Source organism: Phocoena phocoena, chromosome 6, assembly GCF_963924675.1.
Source record: "Phocoena phocoena chromosome 6, mPhoPho1.1, whole genome shotgun sequence".
Taxonomy (NCBI): domain Eukaryota; kingdom Metazoa; phylum Chordata; class Mammalia; order Artiodactyla; family Phocoenidae; genus Phocoena; species Phocoena phocoena.
The window spans coordinates 61,257,933-61,280,644 of record NC_089224.1 but is presented as its reverse complement, the minus strand read 5'-3'; the positions used below and the strand labels follow the sequence as shown (position 1 = coordinate 61,280,644).

The 22,712-nt window shown below is 41.6% G+C and overlaps 1 protein-coding gene across 1 annotated transcript in view; it reads right to left on the bottom strand.

The window, feature by feature from the left end:
* Nucleotides 1–586: 586 nt before the first annotated feature.
* GLIS3 (GLIS family zinc finger 3) overlaps nt 587–22,712 on the bottom strand; it is a 499,957-nt gene continuing 477,831 nt past the window's right edge. Inside the window, exons 9-10 of the mRNA XM_065879061.1 lie at nt 1,620–1,802; nt 587–723 (exon numbers count right to left, since the gene is read on the bottom strand). Of these exons, the coding sequence (XP_065735133.1) occupies nt 587–723; nt 1,620–1,802 (320 nt within the window). The remainder of the gene's footprint in view (nt 724–1,619; nt 1,803–22,712) is intronic.

The window sequence follows — 22,712 nt, the reverse complement described above, 5'->3', positions numbered from 1 at the left end:
CTCATTTTGCTTTTGGAGAAACACTGAAAGCAAATGGTTAGTGTGGGAATATCTAAGAGGAGAGAGGCAGCCAGCTCACTGGACGGCAGGCCGGCGCTGGGAAACCTGGGGTCCTCCAAGAGCTGAGCCCACGCTGTGCTTTGGAAGTGGGTTCCCCTTGCTGTGCCTGGCTCTTGGGTGGGATAGTTCACTGTGCTTCTGGCAATTTGGGTCACCCTTCCTTGTTTGGAGTTTCAGCAAATCCCCAAATTACACTTTCACGTGCACATCATCTCACTGGTGTCCTTTGAAGGTTGGCAGCCAGGGAGTAACAGGTATTCGGTAGAGTGAGACTCTGAATTCCCTTTGAAAAGAGTCCTGCTGGTCACCGGCAAACCCAGGGAGAAAAAGGAACAGCTGCAAACACACCTACAAAGCCCAGCTCTGACCATTCAGCCCTGCCCTCCAAAGACACACCTGGGACTTGGCAGGTTCCGCTGATTCGCTTGACATCCTTTTTCTTACAGTCTGTGAAAGTATAAGAAGAAAAGGTGGCAAGGAACAAAAAGACTCTGGATGCCAGTGGTAGTGGAGGCCAGGGGAGCTTTTAGCCTTCAGTATAGACAGAGGAGAGCTGGCTAGGACAGCGATCCACAGCGCTGACCTGCAAGAACGTGGTGTCTTCAGGTCCACTGCGAAGAGACTCCCCAAAAAGGCTTGAGGAACCCGAAGGTAGATCACACACTGGAAGAGAAAGAGCGCACAAGTCAACTGCTACCTTGTCGCAGACGCCGGGCTCGCAGGGAGCAAATGCTGGCTGGGGCTGAGGAGGAAACGGTGCCGGGCCAGGCCCTTCAGCGGGTCTCCCCGTCCTCGGTCTCCTCAGGTGGGGGAAGAGGCTGATGTGCAGGCAGGTGGCTAAAAGAGGACTTGGCACAAGAGATGGGCTGAGTAGCAATGAAAGTGAAGCTCTGTAGGGAAGAGTGAGGGCGGCCTCAAAAAGGAGGTGATATTACGGTTGAGCCATAAAAAAGGATGGGATTCTCACAGACGGAGAGGTAAAGAAAGAACATTCCATGAGGGGGAAAGAGGGAGCGAAGACAGAGAGGGGACACGTGGGGCCAAGTGTGCTGGCAAACCTCAGGTACAGAGCATGTAGGGAGACATGTGAGGAGGGCACATGAGACATGAGCGCAGGTCCGGAGAGTTCCATCAGGCTCAACTCCTGCAGGCTTCGAATGCCTTGCTGAGGACAGTCGACTTTATTCTCTGGGAAACTACAAACTACTGAAGGTAGCTGAACAGGAAAGTACCTTATTTTATCCTTCATTTTTGGAAGGCAATGGTTACGGTAGCTTGGAGGGCAGAATGGTAAAGATAAGGAGCTGACTCAAGGAACTTGTTGGAAGGCTGTTGCCTAAGTCTGGGAGAGACATGATGGCACCTGAACGAGGGTGCTGGAAGTGGGGCTGGAGAAGGGCTGGAGAGGAAGATAAGAGGAGAGACATTTCACGGGCAGACCGAACAGGATTTGATGTGGTCATGTGCTGGGTCAAGTCTAGTCCAGGCTGGTCACGGGAAACCCACCTGATCTCACCTGCTTGTCTGCCCGAGTGTCTAAGTCACAGACACCAACACACCTGTAATGCCCGAGTGAGCTGAGAAGGCTCTGTGGAAAACGTCAAAGCCAGCCTGGCCCATAGACGTGGGGACCAGGCAGTCCTCGAAGGAAGGCACCACACTGCAGGAGCTGCTAGGCGGCATGGTTCTCTGAGAGTCAGGGTAATGTGGGGGGCAGAATGTCTGCAGCTGCCCATAAAATCCTGAAATGCAAGCATGGCATTGAGCTACTGCAGGGCACAAGTTCAGAAGATCATTTCAACCTGGCTAGACCCTCACTCAGCCTGGCTTCATATGACAAAATGCCTTTAACCCTTAAGCCCACCTACAAAATCTTCTGACCAAGCATCCATAATGTACTACCTGAGCAGAAGCTCTTCTACCTCCAGGGGCTTTTTATTTCTTGCTCTAGTACCAGAAGCTGAAGGGCTTCACACCTTCCCTAGACTCTCCAAAGAGTCCTGGACACTGAAGGCCTGTCCTTCAGGGGACATTCCTACCCCATGCCCTCTCACCAGTTTTTAAGTGCATCTTCCTTAACTTCTTTTATTTTATAGTCTGTTTTCCACATTTCGTAAAAACCCGAATAAAGCTCTTAACAATGCTCAGCTTAAAAAATGCAACATAGATCTATCCATCTGTACTTCCAACAGATACATTCATACACATTTATATTTTTTCTTCCTCATTATTTTGAATAGGTACACAGTATCTCATAGTCAGATATGCAACCATTTACTTAACTATTATTATTGCTGATCTTTGCAGTAAATAGAAAAACTGGAAGTGAATAAACAATATAATGAAGAAATAGGTGGAAAGATTTCTTAATATTTGAAAATAATCAACATTTTGCTAATCTTGTTTCATTTATCTTTTCAATTTTTTTCTTACTCAATGGAATTTTTCCCTTGGGGTCCTATGTGGTCCTTTTCTATGATTCTCCACACCTTCCATGATACCTTACCATTTCCCTCTTCCTCCTTGTCTCGTAATAAATTTAAGTAAAAGATTACTTTCTGGAGTATACGGTTTTAAAAATATAATGAAATCTTCATTCAATACCTTATTTCATGGTACCTGTTTCCTCAGCTCTAACATGTGAAAGTCACTGTCTATTTCACTGGGTGATCATGAAGATTAAGCAAGTCATTGGATAAGGAAATCCATATATAACATTTGAAAGTGCTTTATGAATGTCAGTTATTGATATCATGACTCTGTTTCTGGTGAAAAAAACAAGGGATTAGTAGAGGAAGTGCCACCAGGGTTCCTTCCACAAACATTACACGATGGTGAATACAGAACTAATTCATGGCCTTTGGAGCCCTAGTCCTGTGTGCTTTCCTCCTCTAGAACTGCTTCTTCTTATGGAGTCACCTATCAAGAGGTAGGGAAGGTGCTATTTGGGTTGGGTTCTTTTTAGCTCTCTTTAAGTACAACTGAGGCACACTAACACATCCAACCTATTATGCTCACACCCTTCTCATTTCTGATTAGTACTCTCAAGGCAGACTACCCTTGGCCAGGAGGCTTGTTCTATGGTCGCTAGGAATATCACCAAGGAATGTGTGCTGAACTGCTCACAAAGCCACAGACCAGCCCTCTAGGAGCTTATGATACAAGACAGAGGATGGATACAGATTTATGAACAGGGTACACTCACAGTAGAAAACAAAATAACAAAAAAAAAAAAAAAAAGAAAACAAAATAACATTCTTTGTAAGTAAACAGTAGTATACTTTATGTAGAATCAAGAGAAAAATCCATATAAGGTTTGGGAGGAAGATTAAATTCATGTTAGCAGTATAGACTAGGAAAAAACATAAGGAAGTTCCATGTCAAGGCAGGAGAAGAAAGAATGGAAAACTACTGGCTCTTCTCTTTTTGATGCCCTAAGTCTTCTGCATGGACTCAGTAGGCAGACGGGCAAAGGACCCAAACAGATCACTCAGATACGCATATAATTTATCAACCAATATGGACAACTGGCAATTCTCTAGCTGTTAAAGCAATAAAAATCAAGACAATGATAAAATACCATATTCTACCTAACACATTAGCAAAGATTTCTGAAAGTCATTCTTGGTGCTGGACTGAGACTGGTGACAAAGGCACCTGTGCAGAGTGTGCAGACATTGCAAAGGAGTATAAGCCTCTGTAAATCACTTGACAACCTGCATCTAGAACCTAAAAGTGTTCATACTTCTGGACAGGGGAATTTTTCTTCCAAGAATGTATCCTAAAAGTGTATTCTGAAAAACAGAAGAAATTCTGCAAGAGGTAGTCATCACAGTGCTAGCTGTCATAACAGAAAACCAACAGAGGAGGAAAAATGGCCACCCATAAGAGAACGGTTGAACAGTGGCACATTTACCTGATGGGAATGTTAAGTAGCCATGAAAACAGTATTTACAAGGAGTTAACATCGTGGAAAGACCATTATAAGGTTCAGTTGGAAAATAAAGCAAGATACAAAACTGAATAGGGAGACTGGGTTCAGTTATGTGGAAGACTATGTATAGGACAGATTGCAAGGCAACATATTTATAGTTGTCTTTGGGGTTTTTTTTTTTTTTTTTTTTTTTTTTTAATTTTATTTATTTATTTTTGGCTGCGTTGGGTCTTCGTTTCTGTCCGAGGGCTTTCTCTAGTTGTGGCGAGCTGGGGCCACTCTTCATCGCCGTGCGCGGGCCTCTCACTATCGCAGCCTCTCTTGTTGCAGAGCACAGGCTCCAGACGCGCAGGCTCAGTAGTTGTGGCTCACGGGCCCAGTTGCTCCGTGGCATGTGGGATCTTCCCAGACCAGGGCTCGAACCCGTGTCCCCTGCATTGGCAGGCAGGTTCTCAACCACTGCGCCACCAGGGAAGCCCGTCTTTGGGGTTTTTTTGGCTTTATGTTTTTCTGAATTTTAGTATCAGCGAAGGACAAGTACTTTGGAGCCAGACTTCCTGGGTTCAAATCCTAGCTCAACTGCTTACCAACTGTGTAGTCTTGGTGAATTATTTAGCCTTGCAGTATTTCAGCTTTCTAATTTGTAAAACGGGATTAAAAGTAGTACCTAGGGGCTTCCCTGGTGGCGCAGTGGTTGAGAATCCGCCTGCCAATGCAGGGGACACGGGTTCAAGCCCTGGTCCGGGAAGATCCCACATGCCGCGGAGCAACTAAGCCCACGCGCTACAGCTATTGAGCCTGCGCTCTAGAGCCCCGTGAGCCACAACTACTGAAGCCTGCTAGCCTAGAGCCTACGCTCCACAGCAAGAGAGGCCACCACAATGAGAAGCCCACGCACAGCAACAAAGACCCAATGCACCCAAAAATAAAAAAATAAAAATAAAAAGTAGTACCTATACCTTAGTGAGTTATTATGAAGATTAAATTGAGTTAATATTTACATATTATACAATATAATCGGAGAATATAATTAATATTTATATAATATATTTTAATAACACAATTTATATATGTTTGCTAAATAAGACAAATAAAAAAGTAAAATTACATCACAATAATGTAGCTCTCAAAAGTAAAATGTTTATTAAGAGAAATAAAATTTTCAAAAGGGCAACAAGTAAGTCCTTCAACAATAACCAAATGTAAGAATGGACAAGGCAGTGGGCATGTAGCTCACTTCCAGTTCCCAGGTGGAATCCTCTGGAACATTCTTGGCCCTCGGGACCTGGGCTATATACCTCTTTCCCATATTGGTTCCTAGATCCTTCACTAATTTACACACATTCTGATTTCTTCACTTGCCCCCATGCAGGCTCACAACAGCAACAAACTTGAGTGGGCTGAAAGACCTGGGATGTGCAGTTTCATTTGGGAGGTTTCTTGGACTGATCTTGACTTTGGGTACCCAATGGCCAGGCACATGTAATCACGGCATCACCATCAGGAGGAAAACATTACCAGGAACCATCACAGTTGGTTTATTAGAATGTAATGTTGCCTCACTGAACAAAATAGACAATATTTGCTATTTATATCCCTATGCTGGCTCTGTTCATGTTTGTCACTCATATATACCCTGATAGCATTCCTCAGTGTAATATTAACCTTCCAGGAAGACAGACTCCCACAACTCCCCACATAGGGACATTGATCATTCAGGTATGTCAGGGACAGTGATAGAGACTTCCACTGGCCTTTTGTGAAAACCAATTCATTCTCTCTTTCCTGTCTTCTCCCTGCTTTGAAGACATGGCAGGAATTTCACATGGCTTCAATCTACATTTGAGTGCTGTAAAGTGTAAGGTACAAAAGGTTCATAATGCAATGAAATACACCCGGTGAAGTTAAATAGTAAACCCAACATCCTGAGCTCCATCTCCCAGTTTCCCCTGTCCATCTGGGTCTGAGTGAGAGGGCCGAGTGAACTGTAGTTCCTGCCTGTGGCTTTCTTGGCTGACACGAGAAACAGTCAAAACCAGAATGGCCCCACAAGCATGTTTTACCACTCTCACAGCCAACTCAGGAAGAGAAAATCCTCTTTATTAAATCCCTCCCTTCAAGAAGCCAGTTACTAGAGATGCCAAATACACTGGTGTGGATGACTGTGGTCACTCAAATCAAAGAGCTTTAACATAGCCTCTTCCCACTGCTATTTCCATAAAACTAACATAATTTTAAAAGATTCCATTAGGATCTTGCCACACACAAAAAAACAGAGAAAGCCTAACTCATTTTCTGATGAATGGCTCCTGTATTCCAGCTGCTGAATTTCATGTAGTAAGTTTGGAAGGAACACTACGTCAAGGACCCAAAGCAAAACGCAGCAAGATGTTAACACATTTCGTGGGCATAAAACATAAGAGTGATGGCAAGGTCAGCCAATCTGTCAGTCGGTCAGTCAATGACAGTTACTGAGTACCGGTCAAGGTGCTTTTGGAGAGACAAAAGAACTAGAAGATAACACCTTGTCCTTGAGGATTGATAATGCAGTTGGAACAAGAACACATACACTTATAGTAGCAGAAGAATGCACGCATAAGTTTATGTTGGCAATAAATATTAGTCATCACATTTAGTTAGAAAATCACCCCTCCCCCATTTTAGAAGTTATTTTACCTCCAAGAATGGAGGAGGAGAAGAGGAACTTGCAGATAAACTGACTTTACTCAAGCTGTAGCTCCTGAAGGTCAAGGAGAATCATTCCTCCTCTTGTCAGTTTTGGGAAGTATTTTTCCCTTCTAAAAACAAACTTGTTTTTCTAATTATTAAAATATTTTGAATTAATTGTACCAACTAGAAAATGTAGAATAGTATATGCAAAGAAAAGAAAAATTATCTTTATTCCTACAATTCAGACCTAGCCAGATATATACACACAAAACTGGAATGTTATACATATTGTTTTGTATCCTGTTTTCTCCCCTAATATTACCTATGAGCTCACATAGTATTAAAAATCATTCTTTTTTTCCCAATAAATGTATTTATTTTATTGTTATTATTTTTTTGTTTGCATTGGGTCTTCACTGCTATGCACGGGCTTTTCTCTGGTTGAGGTGAGCAGGGGCTACTCTTCGTTGTGGTGCGCGGGTTTCTCATTGCGGTGGCTTCTCTTGTTGTGGATAACTGGTTTTAGGCATGCGGCTTCACTAGTTGTGGCACATGGGCTCAGTAGTTGTGGCTCGAGGGCTCTAGAGCGCAGGCTCAGTAGTTGTGGCACACGGGCTTAGTTGCTCCACAGCCTGTGGGATCTTCCCAGAACCAGGGCTTGAACCCGCGTCCCCTGCATTGGCAGGCGGATTCTCAACCACTGCACCACAAGGGAAGCCCTAAAATTCATTCTCAAAAACCTCTCCTCTTTACTTTGTCATGTGGGGTCACTGACAGCTCTGTGATGATCCGTTAGATCAGGAGTTCATGGTTACTCTTGCTGCTTAATGATGATGAAGTAGCCCCATGAAGCTGAGTGTGGATTTCCTTCCCAACGTGGAAGGGGAGTGGAAAAAGTTAGAGGAGAAAGGAAGCACATGACTAAATACAGTAATGGAAGGGTATTCTCTAGGGCAGCGCTGTCCAAGAGAACTTTGTGTGTTGATGGAAATGACCTCTATCTCACTGTCCAATACAGTACCTGCATGTGGCTACTGAGCGCTTGAGATGTGGCTAGTCAACTGAGGAACCAACTTCTACATTTTATGTAGTTTTAATTAATTCAAATTTAAATGGCCACATGTGGCTTGTGGCTACTGTACTGGACAGCACAACTCTAGGGATATCTGCATTCTCAGGTTTAACAGATTTTCAGTAATGTTTCTGATTAAATTCCTAGAGAAAAAACATATGACCCACCAAGAGTTTAAATAAAAGCCAGATAATGATTCTTAGACTCCTGGCATTCAAGATAAGAAGTATATTAGACTCTTTATTACATTTATCTTTCCTTACAAATTTACACTCTAGTCTTGGTAGAAGGAACCAGAGTATAAATACTTCAATAAATAAATAATGGTCACCCAACTCACAGCCCTCATGAGGGCTGATGCACATTGTTTTAAGCTAAACTTCCAGGGCAATTCAGTTCTCCTGCAGGAACCACTTTCCTTTCTGGAAGTAAGAGAAGGAAAAGGAAACACATCAGCTACTTTCTTTCCTGCAGACTCTGGGCCTAGCTCACTGTGTGTATGGAAGTGGCAACAGCATAGGTGGGTCTCCAATTTCCCTACCACTTGATGATGAAATAAAGTTCAATACACAGGCTCTACCTTACACTTATGGGTAGAGATGAATACCATCAGCCTAAACTTTGTCAAGGTGCTATGTCAGGAGCTGTGCCCCTAATGGGTTTGTTTATATACATAGCAGATGGCTTTGCAAAACAAATTCTTGTTCTCCTTTATGGTGAGGCTGAGAACCACCACCAAACTCTGGGCACCAGGAAAAGAGTTGGATGGACAACATTCAGAATCAAGACTGACCCTTTCCTGCGGTAGGTTCTGCCCAGACCATGATGCCAACTTATAGATGCAGACAGCCCACCTGTGAAGCCCATCACAGGCATCAGGAAGGGCCCCCAGAACTAATTCCTCAACCAGAGTGTGGCCTGATCAGGCTGGGCAGGACCCGTTGTGAAGCTCCTTGGAAACAATGCTGAGAGCAATTGCTTCCCAAGACCCCTCAATATCTTCAGACAAGAAAGCCCTTCAATTCCCATGTGATCGGAGAGCATCATTTTAGGCATCCAGGCCAAACACTGTTGTTTTCAGATACTGCCCGCATCTCAGGAGTCATCTGTCCCCTCGACCTTTCAGAAGAAACACTGGCTAAGCATGTGCTTGCCTTTGTTACTGTATTTTTATAAAATGGGGGTTCACAGTATCTACTTCATAAGGTAACCTCAGAGATTAAAGAGGATTAAGAGATGACCCGTGTGAAGGGCTGAGCATGTACCTGCACACATCACTCTACAAATGATTCTTTTCACTTTTCTTCCCTATTCTTCTAATAACACAAACATTTCAACTTTTATGCCTTCATTTAGTCGACAGCTATATGCTAAGCACTTACTCGAGCGCTGGAGACACAGTGGTGCATAAAACATACTCCATGCCTTCTTGGAGTTTATGTTTCAGTGAGAAAGAAAGATAGACATACAAATCAGAAATCAAGTAATACAATTTAATATTATATGTGACAATAAAAAGGAAATTTTCTTTAAGGAATATATAGAGATGCAACTCTTTTCTCTAGACTGCATTCAAGATAGGAAGAGGAAAAAGCTAAAATAAAAAAGAAGTTTGGGCACTCCCAAAACTTTTAAAAAAGAGTAGTGATTATGGTCCCTTTTGTTTGGTCCTGTCTGGTGAGGGTAGATATAATTAGGAGGTCATCCCATAGCTCTGCTGAGGACCAGCCCTGGCAGAGTGGGTTTTCTTTTTTTTGCCAGTGGTACTGATCAATTCGTGCCTGGGTAGGAGAATAAGCAGATGTCAGTGACAGAGGCAGAGCTGGCAGTGCTCAGCTTTTTGGCGGTACAGCTGTTTGCTAGCCAAGTGGAAGCAGGGATGTATGTTTATGAGCTTTACAACTCTTAACCATTTTTCCACAGAGACTATAATTTTGTCGGTTACTTTAGGAAGTGTAGAGTTTTGGGCCTCAGTCATGATTGCTGCATGTAAAGGGGCATGGATAAGCCTAAGTGATGAACGAGAGGGCTCAAATCAAAGAGTTCCAGGGACAGGGACACAGAAAGAAGATGCATGGCCTACTCCCTTTCGCTACCCTTATTTCTTCTTCTCCAACACTCTTATGGCTCTTTGTGCGTTCCCTTGTACTCTCTGGGGACCCTTGCACTCCCCCCTTTAAATACCTTCTGCAATCCATGATACAAGCCAATGAGCAGAAAAGAGAAAAAAATAGATAAGTCTCTGGTAAAGCTCTTAAAGGCTCTAAGAATATGATCTCTGGCATCCCATCTTCTCAGCATGATTTAATGACCTCCAACTTTACTCAGAGAAAGGCCCAGGGAATCATACACTTATTACTCACATGGTACCTTTTTAAAAAACTTTAAAAAACTCCTTCTTAGGCAGCCTCTGATATACCTGTCTTATAAGTAGGTGATTCAAACAAATGTTCTCATTTTATAGACAAAGAGATGGAAGTTGAATCACATGCCTTTAAACCAATACTATGGTTATATGTTATTGTGCAAATAAGAGAAAAGTGGAAAATTCATACAATCATTTTAATATTTAAAAACATCCAGCTATTTGCAATTATTCATGGATCTAGCCTTTATCTTAAAACAAATGGGGAGCAGAGCTAAAACAGTCATCACATACTTTTCTACTAAGTCCAGAGTTTTCTCATTTACAGTCCCTTTGCTTTGGCATTTTTATAGACATTTTGATTAGTGTTACACCAACCCCTCAGAGAATTCTTTCAGAAGGAAGGAGAGGAACTAATATTTATTTGCTCTGAGATAGGCATTATCTTAGGTGTTTTAAATAGAAAATCTTCATTTTTACAACTTTTAAAGAAACTGAAATATAGTTGATTTATGATATTGTGTTAATTTTAGGTATACAGCAAAATGATTCAGATATATATATATATTTTCAGATTATTTTCCATTATAGGTTATTACAAGATATTGAATATAGTTCCCTGTGCTATACAGGAAATCCTTGTTGTTTATCTATTTTATGTATAGCAGTTTGTATCTGTTAATCCCATATTCCTAATTTACCTGTCCCCCACCTTTCCCTTTGGTAACCATAAGTATGTTTTCTATGTCTGTGAGTCTGTTTTTGTTTTGTATATAGATTCATTTGTATTATTTTTTAGATTCCACATATAAGTGATATCATATAATATGTCTGTCTGATTTACTTTACTAAGCATAATATTCTCTAGGTTCATCCATGTTGCTGCAAATGGCAATATTTCATTCTTTTTAAGTTACATCAACTTTTTTTTTTTTTTTTTTTTTTTTTTTTTTTGTGGTATGCGGGCCTCTCACTGTTGTGGCCTCTCCTGTTGTGGAGCACAGGCTCCGGACACGCAGGCCCAGCGGCCATGGCTCACGGGGCCAGCCGCTCCGCGGCATGTGGGATCTTCTCGGACCGGGGCACGAACCCGCGTCCCCTGCATCGGCAGGCGGACTCTCAACCACTGCGCCACCAGGGAAGCCCTACATCAACTTTTGAGTTAAGTAATATTGTCCCCAGTTTACAGACAAGGAAACAAAAAAGTTCAAATAACTTACCTAAATCCTCATAGCTACCAAGTTTCAGAACCAGGACTCAAACTCTGGTCTGTTTGGTAACAGTTCATAGAGACTATTAGGGCTTAAGCTCACAGACAAATCATTTCAAACAAAATCTTGCCATTTGTGTTGAGGTCCCTCTCTGCCAGATTATAGGCAAAGTTACTCAGACTGGATCAACATTTCATAAAATATATACATTTTCATTAGGGAGAAAAGCATTGAATTAATTAACAAAATTGATGAAATTACCTAAACACTGAAAAATTCGAAAAACCCTGAAGAGTAGAAACAGAGACATTTTGGAAATTTCTCTTGGCCAATTTTCTGATTTAGTCACTATTTTATTTCTATCCATTGCATGAACCACCTGGATCTGGGTTCAAAGCCTGGATAACCCATTAACCAACTGTGTGTCTTTGCATAAATTATTTTCCTTCTTGAGCCTCATTTTCTTTTAAAATAATATCTATTTTATAGGGTTGTGGAAAACATTATACATGAGAGCATTTATAAAAGCATCTAGTGCATTCCCCAGCATGTAGTAGGCCCTCAGTAAATAGTAGCAATTATTACTACCATGAAATAAGCTTAGCTGTATTTGTAGATTCTGTATAATGCATATGCAATTCTTAAGCAGTTTATCTCTCATAACCCACCACCCTTAGGTATAAAATGATGCTGATCTTGGAAGTGAAGCCTCCACAGTTTGGTTGTCATTTTTCCCCTTAGCTCCTGGTCTTGGCCAACAACCTCAGCCAGGTCTTCATGTAGTCAGAACTCTACTAAGCTTCCTCCCTGGAAGTGATGGAGAAACCGACTCTTCATTTTAATATGGAGTCTATAAATGGGGAAGCTACAGGAACAGCTCACAGACTGTGTTAGCAAGACAGATTTTTCTTTGGGCTGAGAACTAAACCAGCTTGCAAAGCACTCGAGCTATTTAAGACTGACATTTAAGTAACTACTGTACTAAGAAAAAGGAAAATAATGGAAATAATAACCCTGAACATTCCATTTGGCACATTCCTTTTGAAGGAACCAGGTTACAGTGGTTAGAAAGCTGACCAGTGGAGCAACCTCCTGGTCCCCTAGCCCCTGGTCAGATGGGTTGCAGCAAGTGGGCTTCAAGTTAGACAAGTCCACCTGGTTCCAAGAAGTGGGGCCATTTTCTACAGCTTCTACCACTAGCCTGCAGGCCACAGAGAGATGCATTCTGCACACTCTGGGTGCTCTCCTCTGCTAGTGCACCTCACAGAACCTCACCTGGTCTGAAGCAAGCTGCTAACAGCATTTATTACTGTGAGCCACACTCGCTCTCCAAGTTGTATACCTGGGGTAGGGGAAGAGGAAGATGGTCTGCTACTGATGTCTGCAAAGTTTCAAATAAGGGGATGAGAGTGGGCAGAGCATTTTGCTGAAAAGGGCAAAAAGGAAATGGGAGAAAGCAGAGTGAGAAGGAAGGCATGTATAAAACCCTTTTGGTTAAAAGATGTAATCGATTTTCATTAAAATATCTTCAACCCAACCAAAACACTAATGCGTGGTGGCCTATGGCTTCCAAATTCTCAGAATGATAAGCTGCCGAAGTAAACTAATTGCAATGTGTCTCAGTAATTGCCGTGTGTGGGTATGTACAGTTACAGTAAAATGGTTCAGTGAATCCTGATAATGACAATGCACGTATGGCAATTATATAAAACAGAGATGCTCAAAACCAGAAGACCCAAAGATTCTTAAGATGGATATTAAAGCCAGCTTTGCCATTTACTGGCTGTGTGGCCTTGAGGAAACCATAGCCTCTCTGAGCCTATGAGTCTCTATTGATAAAAGGGGGAAAATAATACTATTGTGGCAGCATGATCCTCATGATAGGGAGGGGGAGAAGCACAGGGAACAAACGGAAAGAGATTCAGTGCCCAGTTGCCCATGATTTGCCTCCTGTACTCCATCACCCGCCTATGACTCAAAAATCTTGGATACATATAAAGCCCAGAATGAAGGGTGGAGGAGTTGGACATTCTTAGTCTGATGGGTGTGTGAAGTAAACACTTTGGCCATGGGTCAAGGTTGAAAGGAATGAGTTGGGAATTTCTCTATGAGAGGGGGTTACTCTGTTACTGGTATATATAACCCTCCTAGGTGGCTTACAAGGATCAAATGAAATAATAAGTGTGAAAATATTTTGCATACAGTAAAACACACTGAAAATTCCAGCCCCTACTGTCTCATTATGAGCCTGGTGTTACTTATCATCCTACATTCTCTGAGTACAAAGGTAAATTGACCCTCAGTTGTGTCAAGCTCTGTTGCATAAAGTTCACAAGCAACCCTTTGACTCAGGAGTACTTGAGCCAAAAACAGAACAAGGAAAGCACGGCAGAGAATGAAGATTTAATTCTATCTGTCCTTGTCCTTCCAAGCATGCTTTGCTGTAAGAAAGGTCTGGCAGAGAAGAGGATTCCAGATAGAGACTAAAAGGGACATTAACATGAAATGCTGCAGCCTCCCCTGAGAGCCATCCTGGTTCTCTACAGCTTTTCGGTTATGCTGCATTTACAGGGCTTCCCCGGAAGGTAAAGGGAGAAGGAAGCCAGAAAGTATTCCCTCAGTCACTGGCCAATTGCTTCCTTTGGATTATCTCTGATAGGGGAAGCACGGTGAGGTGGCACTAAGTCCTACACTTAGGGTCTAGGCCTGTGGTTGTTAAAGTGGGGGCCACAGCATCAGCTCCACCTGGGCTCTACGGCAGACACAGTGAATCAAATTTCTGGGTGAAGGGCCTGGGAGTGTTCATGTTAACAAAGTGTTTCTTACACTAAAGGTTTAGAAGCCCTAAGAACATCTTTACATGATTTTCAATCTTTGGCAAGTTTTCCAAATGGAATACCAACAGGAAAAAACAGAACAGCTCTGAGTTCATTTAAAATGGAGGAGGAGAGCTCTTTGTATGGGCATCTCTTCCTCCTGGGCTCACCCCCAGCCCTTTCTGCTGGACTCTGGGGGCTCTTGGGGATAAAGCAATGATGACTGTCCCAAAGTGACTTTAGATTACAGACATAGATCAGGATGATCTCCCTCCCCACCCCAGTACCATTCTCTTCTTGGGCAAGGTGCAATCACGGGACCTCAGTTGAGTGACTCAGAAGTTCTGGGCTTACTGTTGGTCCCACACTGATCTTGTGGCCTAGACTTCTGCTGTCTAGCTGTAACCAAACTCCCATGTTATATCCGCTCCACTAACTAGGTGATTTCTTGTTTCCCTGAATCCAAGTCTATGACTATACAACTTTCCAGCATTCTAATCTCTCTAAGAGTGGGCACCAGCTCACACTTGCACCAATGGCTTGATTGTTTCTCCTGCTGAACCTCTGCCTCACAGCTAAGTCCTTGTTACATACTGTGAAGCTTCCCCCAAATCTGCTGTCTAGAATATTATAGTGAGATGAAATCTGGTCTTGAAGTAAAAGAAATCTATATAGGTGGGTTTAAGAAAGCAGAGCAGACTCTGCATTTGTAAAACCTGATGTATGTCATTGGATCCCCAAATTCCTGTCACTCCTTTCCATCTGGCTACCAGGAAACTTGCCTTTTCATCTTGTCAAACCTTGGGGACACTGACTCCTAACGTGGATAAGTCAATTTATGATCTGCCATCCTCTGCTCCGCCCCTCCAGCTAGACAGCCTTCTTCCCACTACCACCTGGGGGTCACACTCTGATGAGTATGTCTAGTCTACAGGGTCTTTCCTTTTCTTCTTACTCTCATCCCACTGCCCACCAAACTCTCGATTTTAAAGTATGTATTAGGCATCTCAAATGTGCCATGTACTACAGGGATTAAATAGATGACATGATTCCTTGCCTACACATGGACCATGAAGAATACTGTCTCACGGTTGAGTTCAAAGGTTTTGCTTGCCAAGAACCATTCCTTACATATAAGCTCACGACAGGCAGGGACTTCTGTTTTCTCTATTGATGTAGCTTTAGCACCCCAAGCAGGACCTGGCACATAATAGGAGCTGAATATTTGAGAATGAATAAATGGATGAGTGAGTGATACTTACATATAGAGCCTTTGGTGAAGATACTGATGGTAAGAGGAACCATAACTGAGCTCAAAGATTTTGATCTATGAACTTTGTACATAATAGCCTATCAGGAGTTTCAGAAAAATAAAGTGACTTCCCTTTCTAACACTGAAATTTTCTTTTAATGGAGGAAGAAACAAAGACAATGGAAATACAATTGGCCCTGTCAAGATGACCTGGAGAGTTTTGCTGCTCCAAGCCACCATTTTCTGCTGGATGCCAGGAGGCCACTGAACCTGAAGAGGAACAAGAGTGGGCAGGAGAATTAAGTGGCTCAACTCATCCACAGAACACTTTGCACTCTTTTAGGAAACCATCCCAAGGTCAAGGAGTTTCTGAGTTTCTAATCTGAGTTTCATCTCTAAATAGGAGCAGAAATATATTTCCTACTCTCTTCATAAAGTTATAATGAGGATCCAGGTATTCATCCAACAAATATTTTATTGAGCAGTTTCTTTATAGCTACCAGGCAATGATAATGATCTTGTACCTAAGAGTAATTTATAAAACACATATTGCAATATAAATGTATGTTCTATCACTGACCTCAATGGTATTGATAAAAACCCTACATCAGCCCAGAGCCACAGACACAAACAACCTTGGGGTAAATATTTGGCTAATTCAGATCCCCTGAATCATTCGGCCATTCTGATGACAGAATTTAAGAATCTGAAGTAAAGGGATGTGTGATATGAGATTGGGTTTGTGGAGGAATGTAGGAGAGGAGTGGCTGGTCGTTACACTTAAATGATCTAGAAAAATGCCTGAATGTTTTTACTTCAACAGACTTGCATCTTTAAGGTCTAGTTCTCAAAGCCCTTACAAAAGAATGAAATAGAGAGTTTAGCCAGAGCAGTCTGGTTAGAAAGCAAAAATTTCTGTAATGAGAAAGAGCACTCATAACTGTAAGTAAATCAACTAGAAATTCTAAGGGAACTAGGACTGTTGTGCAACATGGTCTGAGCCCGGATGACCTGAATGGGCACAGATCAAGCCAATTCTAGCGTTTTATTGTTGCTGTTCTGTTTTATTAACACAGTGGTCTTGCTACCAGTAACAACACGTTTCTGATGTGTGTGTGGGTTTTCCCTTTAAGGAAACTCCAACCACAGCTATTCACATTTTTTCTTCTAAACGATGAGTTGCTTATCATATTTACAAGGAAAACTGCAACTAAAAATACAAGAATTACAAGACACGGATTGCCATTAGTATGTTCAGACCTGAAGAGTTCAAATGCGCAGCCCCTAAAATAGACTTATAAGACAATATTTAACTTGATTTTAAGATCTCTATTCATTAGAGGCTAAACTTCATGAGTTTCAGATATAAGACAAAACATTTGCTTCTGGAAAAAATGTCATTGCTTCCCCCAAAGAATGAAAAAGCACTAAATCTGCAATAATGTTCATTAAACGCTTTTCTATAGTTTTTTTTTTTTGTTTTTTTTTTTTGTGGTACGTGGGCCTCTCACTGTTGTGGCCTCTTCCATTGTGGAGCACAGGCTCCGGATGCACAGGCTCAGCGGCCATGGCTCACGTGCCCAGCCACTCCGCGGCATGTGGGATCTTCCTGGCCCGGGGCACGAACCCGTGTCCCCTGCATCGGCAGGCGGACTCTCAACCACTGTGCCACCCAGGAAGCCCCTCTATACTTTTTAAGTTAACTGACAGAGAAGTCACAGTAGTCAATGAAACAGAAATTTTCTGGATCTTTTCCTCCTCTTCAATAAATTTTTGAGTTCCAATTAAGAAAACAAACTGTCATGCTGCCAATGACACAACCTGACTGGCAGGTGAAAGAGCAAGTGAACTACTTAATAAATAATATAGATACCCAAATAGTAGCTCCTGTTACTTAATTCCTATTATAACTGAACTACCTTTAGAGCTCAATAAAAATATTAAAAGATGCTCAGTCACATTATTAACCAAAGGAAAAATCAAAACAACTTTGCTGTACAAATTGGCAAGTATTAAAATGACTGATGGGGGCTGGTGGTGGTGGTGGTGGTGGGATGAACTGGGAGACTGGGATTGACATGTATACACTAATATGTATAAAATGGATAAGTAATAAGAACCTGCTGTATAAAAATTTTTAAAAATTCAAAACACTTAAACAAAAATAATAAATGACTGACAATATCTAGGGTGGGGAAATGAGTGCTCTAATGCACTGTTGATGAGAGTCTAAATTGGTACGGACTTTGTGAAGGATATATGGCATTATCTACCCAGCTTTAAAATGTGCATACCCATTCATCCAGCAATTTCTCTTTCAGAAATATTTCCTAAAGAAAGAATGCAAAGAGATATATATATGTGTGAGAGTACTTGTGTAAACACACAATATACATAAGGAGATTTAATATAGCATTGTTAATAAAAGCAAAAAGTGGAAAAAACATAAATGTCTTTCAACAGTGGAATGATTAAAAAATGAAAAGTTCCCTTAAGTATTAAACTATACAATTAAAAAGGAGTTGATTTACATACATTGACCTAGAAAGCAAAAGCATATATTTTGTTAAGTTAAAAAAAAGTGGGACTTCCCTGGTGGCACAGTGATTAAGAATCCGCCTGCCAACGCTGGGGACATGGGTTTGATCCCTGGTCTGGGAAGATTCCACATGCCATGGAGCAACTAAGCCCATGCGCCACAACTACTGAGTCTGTGCTCTAGAGCCCGTGAGCCACAACTACTGAGCCTGGGTGCCACAACTACTGAAGCCCACGCACCTAGAGCCCGTGTTCCGCAATGAGAGAAGCCACCACAATGAGAAGCGTGCGCACTGCAACAAAGAGTAGCCCCCGCTCGCCACAACTAGAGAAAGCCTGCGCGCAGCAACAAAGACCCAATGCAGCCAAAAATAAATAAGTTAATTAATTAAAAAAAAAAGTAAGTCATAAAATAAAATGCAGAATGTGAGGCCACTTTATAACAGGGCACATGTTATGTACATATACATGCATATATTTCATTTTCAGAAGCATTTTTAAAAGTCTAAAAGGAATACTCACCAATCTTAATAATCATTACCTTTGAGCAGTGGAATTAAGGTGAACATAGGCTGGGAAGCAACTTAAACTCTTTATAAGGTTAAGTACCCTAAGTACCTTTAAAAAAATGAACAGGTAAAATTTTTTTTCTAATTTAAAAAGTCAATAAGAATTTAAAAACTGCATTTAAGGAATGTGCTAAGAATCCAGTAATCCTGGTTTGATGATTTAGTAATCAGGTTTCCAAACAGTTTCTCCCAGCAGGCGTGTGCTTGAGCAAACATGGCACATGAGAGCGTGGGTGCGTGCATGCACGTGGGCACACACACACAGAGACACACAAACACACCAATACACATACACACCTGTGGGGTAACACCACTGGGGGCAATCAGAGGGTGAGCTATCCCTTCCCTACAGGGACCGTGACGGCTCTTAATCCAGTGGTGAAGAACATAGACTGTTGTCAGATGGTCCTGGGTGTAGTCTCCAGCTCTACCATTTCAAGATTAAGAAATCATGGGCAAGTTACTTAATGTTTTAGCGATTCAGACTCCTCAGCTGTAAAATGGGAATAAACAATGCCTTCTTTATAGGGTTGTTATGAGGACTAATAAGAAAGGCACTGTAAACATGCACCATACTGCCTGACACAGGGGGAAAAAAAGGCAAACATTTTCAGCAATCAGTATGCAAAATACACAAGACAAGTGGTTGGTGGGAAATCACTTTGTCTCATGAATCATAGTACCTGTATTGCCAGCAGAATTTTAGCCCTGTAAGGAACCTCATCTTTAATGGTTCCACATTTAACCTTCACACAAAAATAACTCCCAAGCTAACTAAAAACTCTTACAGTACTGTAGCTACAGGCATCACCATGAAGGAGAATGAGTGTGAGCTTTGGGGTCAGACTGTGTTTATAAAACCAGCTCTGATATTCACTAGGTATGTGACTTGGGGCAAGGTGCTTAAACTCTCAGTCTCACCTGGGAGGCTAGAGTATATTAATATTTTTATTAATGTTATTGTGAGGATTAAACAATACAAGTGGAAGTATCCAGCACACCCAGTATCTAGTACACAGTAGAAAAATGACAACGATAATAATAGTTCTAATTAACTGAGCATATCCTGCAGACCAGGCATTTTCTCTCATTCTTACACCAACTCTGAAGGAGAAGTATCACTATCCCCCTATAATACTCAGAATTTAAAAAACAAAACAAAGAATCAAAACAAGATGAAAACAGACTCACAGATACAGAGAATGGGTGCTTTGCAGAGGGGAGGGTGGTCAGTGAAACAGGTGAAGCAGACTAAGAGGTACAAATCTCCAGTTATATAAAAAGCCCCAGGGATGTAATATACAGCATAAAGAATACGGTCAATAATATTGTAATCACTTTGTATGGGGACAGATGGTTACTAAACTTGTGGTGATTATTTCATAATGCATGTAAATGTCAAATTTCAGTACACCCCAAAATGGTGTACATAGTATTGTACACTAACTATATTTCAATAAAAATAAAATAGTCGGGAAACTTAGATTCAGGACATTGCATGACTTGCTCATAAGATTCCAATTCAGATCTGCCTGACTCCAGTCTTTTTCTGCAGACTTTTCTACAGCTTTTTCTACAGCTCACTGTTTCTCTTCCTTTATCACCTTGGGCAAGTCACAACCTCCTCTTCTGGAAATCTCCTCTTCTGAGATACTGTGACCAATTTGAGGGTATGTAAGCTAGTGGCTGGGAATGCTTTGAAAACTGAAAAGTGCTTTCAAAAACAAGGGACTTACACCTACGAGCCCTGGGAATGCCTCAAAATACCTCTTCCACAGGGCTGCCACTGCTCAGAATTTCACTACTTGACACTCAGTACCAGATGTGCAAATACTCATGAGAAGGAGTATTGCATTAAATTTACCTTAATGTATAAGTGAATCACTAAATCATCCTATTTCCTCTAGGGAGAGGTCCCAGGCAGTTGGTAAGCACTGGATATCTAAAGAGACGAACAGGAAAATAAGAGGAAGTGCCCAGAGAAAAGACGGGCCCTGAAAACTTGATTCCAAGTCTCAATTTTGCCAACGGCTGGCTCCACCAACCAGTTTAAGAAACCATGGGCAAAATCCCTCTCTTCCTCCTCCCCTTTTTATTAATTCATATTTATTCAATAAACTTTTATTAAGCATTACCATGTACCAAACATTGTGAAGAGATACGATTCCTGTCCTAAGGAAACTTAGAATTTAGTGATGATTACTTGATTTAGATCTAGTCCTCTAATACCCTTACTGATATATGGGTTTAACCTGTGAGTGTGTGTGCTCAATCACATATGTATATTATTCACAGTTCAATTTTCCATAATTAATCAAACAGCTCTTCTGATTAAGATGACCATATTACATGCCTGTCATAAAACCCAACATGTTGAAATTCTGACTGCACTCATATACACACTTAAATTTAACTTTTGTTTTATAGAATTAGCACACTGTCAGAATTTATCAAGTACTAGGAATGTAAAATTGCTCTTGGGATAATTTTGTAGTAATTAAGTATATAAGAGTAATTAAGAATTTCCCTGGATCTAATCATCAATCCCCAGTACTATATAAGCATTAATAACATCAAGGCTGATACCAAAAATTATTCCTGATTATGACCGCTGATGATAATATCCACTGATAACATCAGAATAACGTGAAGTACACTCATTGGCTCATCCTCCTTGTGAATACGCCACAACTTCCTCAGTGAAGACTATTACACTGTTGATTTATCAATCTGATTTGTCTTCCTGAGATTTCCAGGCAAAGTTGTGACACATGCTTGAGTTCTAAGCAATATAATTTCTAGACTTACTGCTTTATTATTTCACAACCTCACATATGCAGATGTGACTAAATTTCCTGTGGGAGGGAAGTATGTTTATTGTCTCTACAATTTGCCTTTCAAAAAAATAAGCTTTAAACATTTAACACTATAAACTCCCAGAAATGAGATCAGTTATGGCTGTAACCCATAGGGCTCTTCTGGAAAGTACCATTGCACAATCACTGTTAAGTAAACAGCCAACACAGAAGAAGAAGTTAAGCTTGTACCTGCCACTCCATTTCATTTAAGTATCAGTGCTCTGAGGTTTCTTCAGTTTGAAAGATGGTTTGGTTGTTTGGTAGGACAAGCCATTTACAACGTGTTTTGTTCTTGGAGGCCTGTTGGTGTCTGGAAACCTTTTGTTGTCCGCACTGAGGTGGGAAAATGCCACTATTGTCTGGGAGCTCACTGGCCTGCTTCTTCGGGGCCTGCAGGCACACTTTAAATCATGAGAAAGACAGCTCATGAACCACAGGAGCCAGGTCCAGCAGAGAAGGCTCTGCTTTTCCCCCCGCTGCTGCCTTGATATCAAACAGCTCAGGCTGGGGAGACAGCTTCATGGTGATTTTCTAATGAAATCTAATGACTGGATCTTGGATGATGGAAATCTTTGTGTTGGCAACTGGCAACTCCAGAGGGGTGAAAATAGGAGCAAGCAGTGGAAAGTATAGAAACCTAAGAGAATAGGGAAGAGGGGCAGAAAATGGGGGCAGAACCCTCAGAAAGAGGTCTCTAGGCTCTACCACTGATTTCCCAGAGGCAATCAATGTGAATGAATCTGTGAGATAGTTCCATTTTACAGATTAGAAGACGGTTCCAGAGAATCTTTGGCACACCCTGTAGTCTGTCTATCCAATAAACATTATTAACAGAACCTCAGTTTTGTCGAGCATGGCAATGAACTAAAATACCTGTTTTCCCAGACTCCCTTGCATGTGAGGGTGGCCATGGGACTAAGTTTGGGGTACACCTGTCCTTCACTCTTCTCCCTCACTTTTGCCTGAAACTGAGACATCAGCATCCATATTGTGACCGGGAGGATGGAAGCCACTGTTAAAGATGGCAAAGCAGAAAGCTGGAGGAGACTGGTGCACCATTGGCTCCATGGGGCTGCTTCTCCTCCATGCACTGTCTACTTTCAGATGTCTTGTTACATGGGAAGAGTACACTGGGCATGCTGCTATAACATGATAAACAAATCCTGAGAAGCCCTTTGCTCTGTACAAATGTGTATTACAAATAACAGGCTCTTTGGGAAAACCAGGATTGGGACAGACCACTCAAAATCTACGAAACCTACTCATTGCAGGAGTAACAAAATAATCAAGAGAGGATTTGGGCAGCCTGTTCAATGTGGCTGGAGGCTCTTTGGTGGTTATTAAAAATGGGCAAAAATGTTGACTGG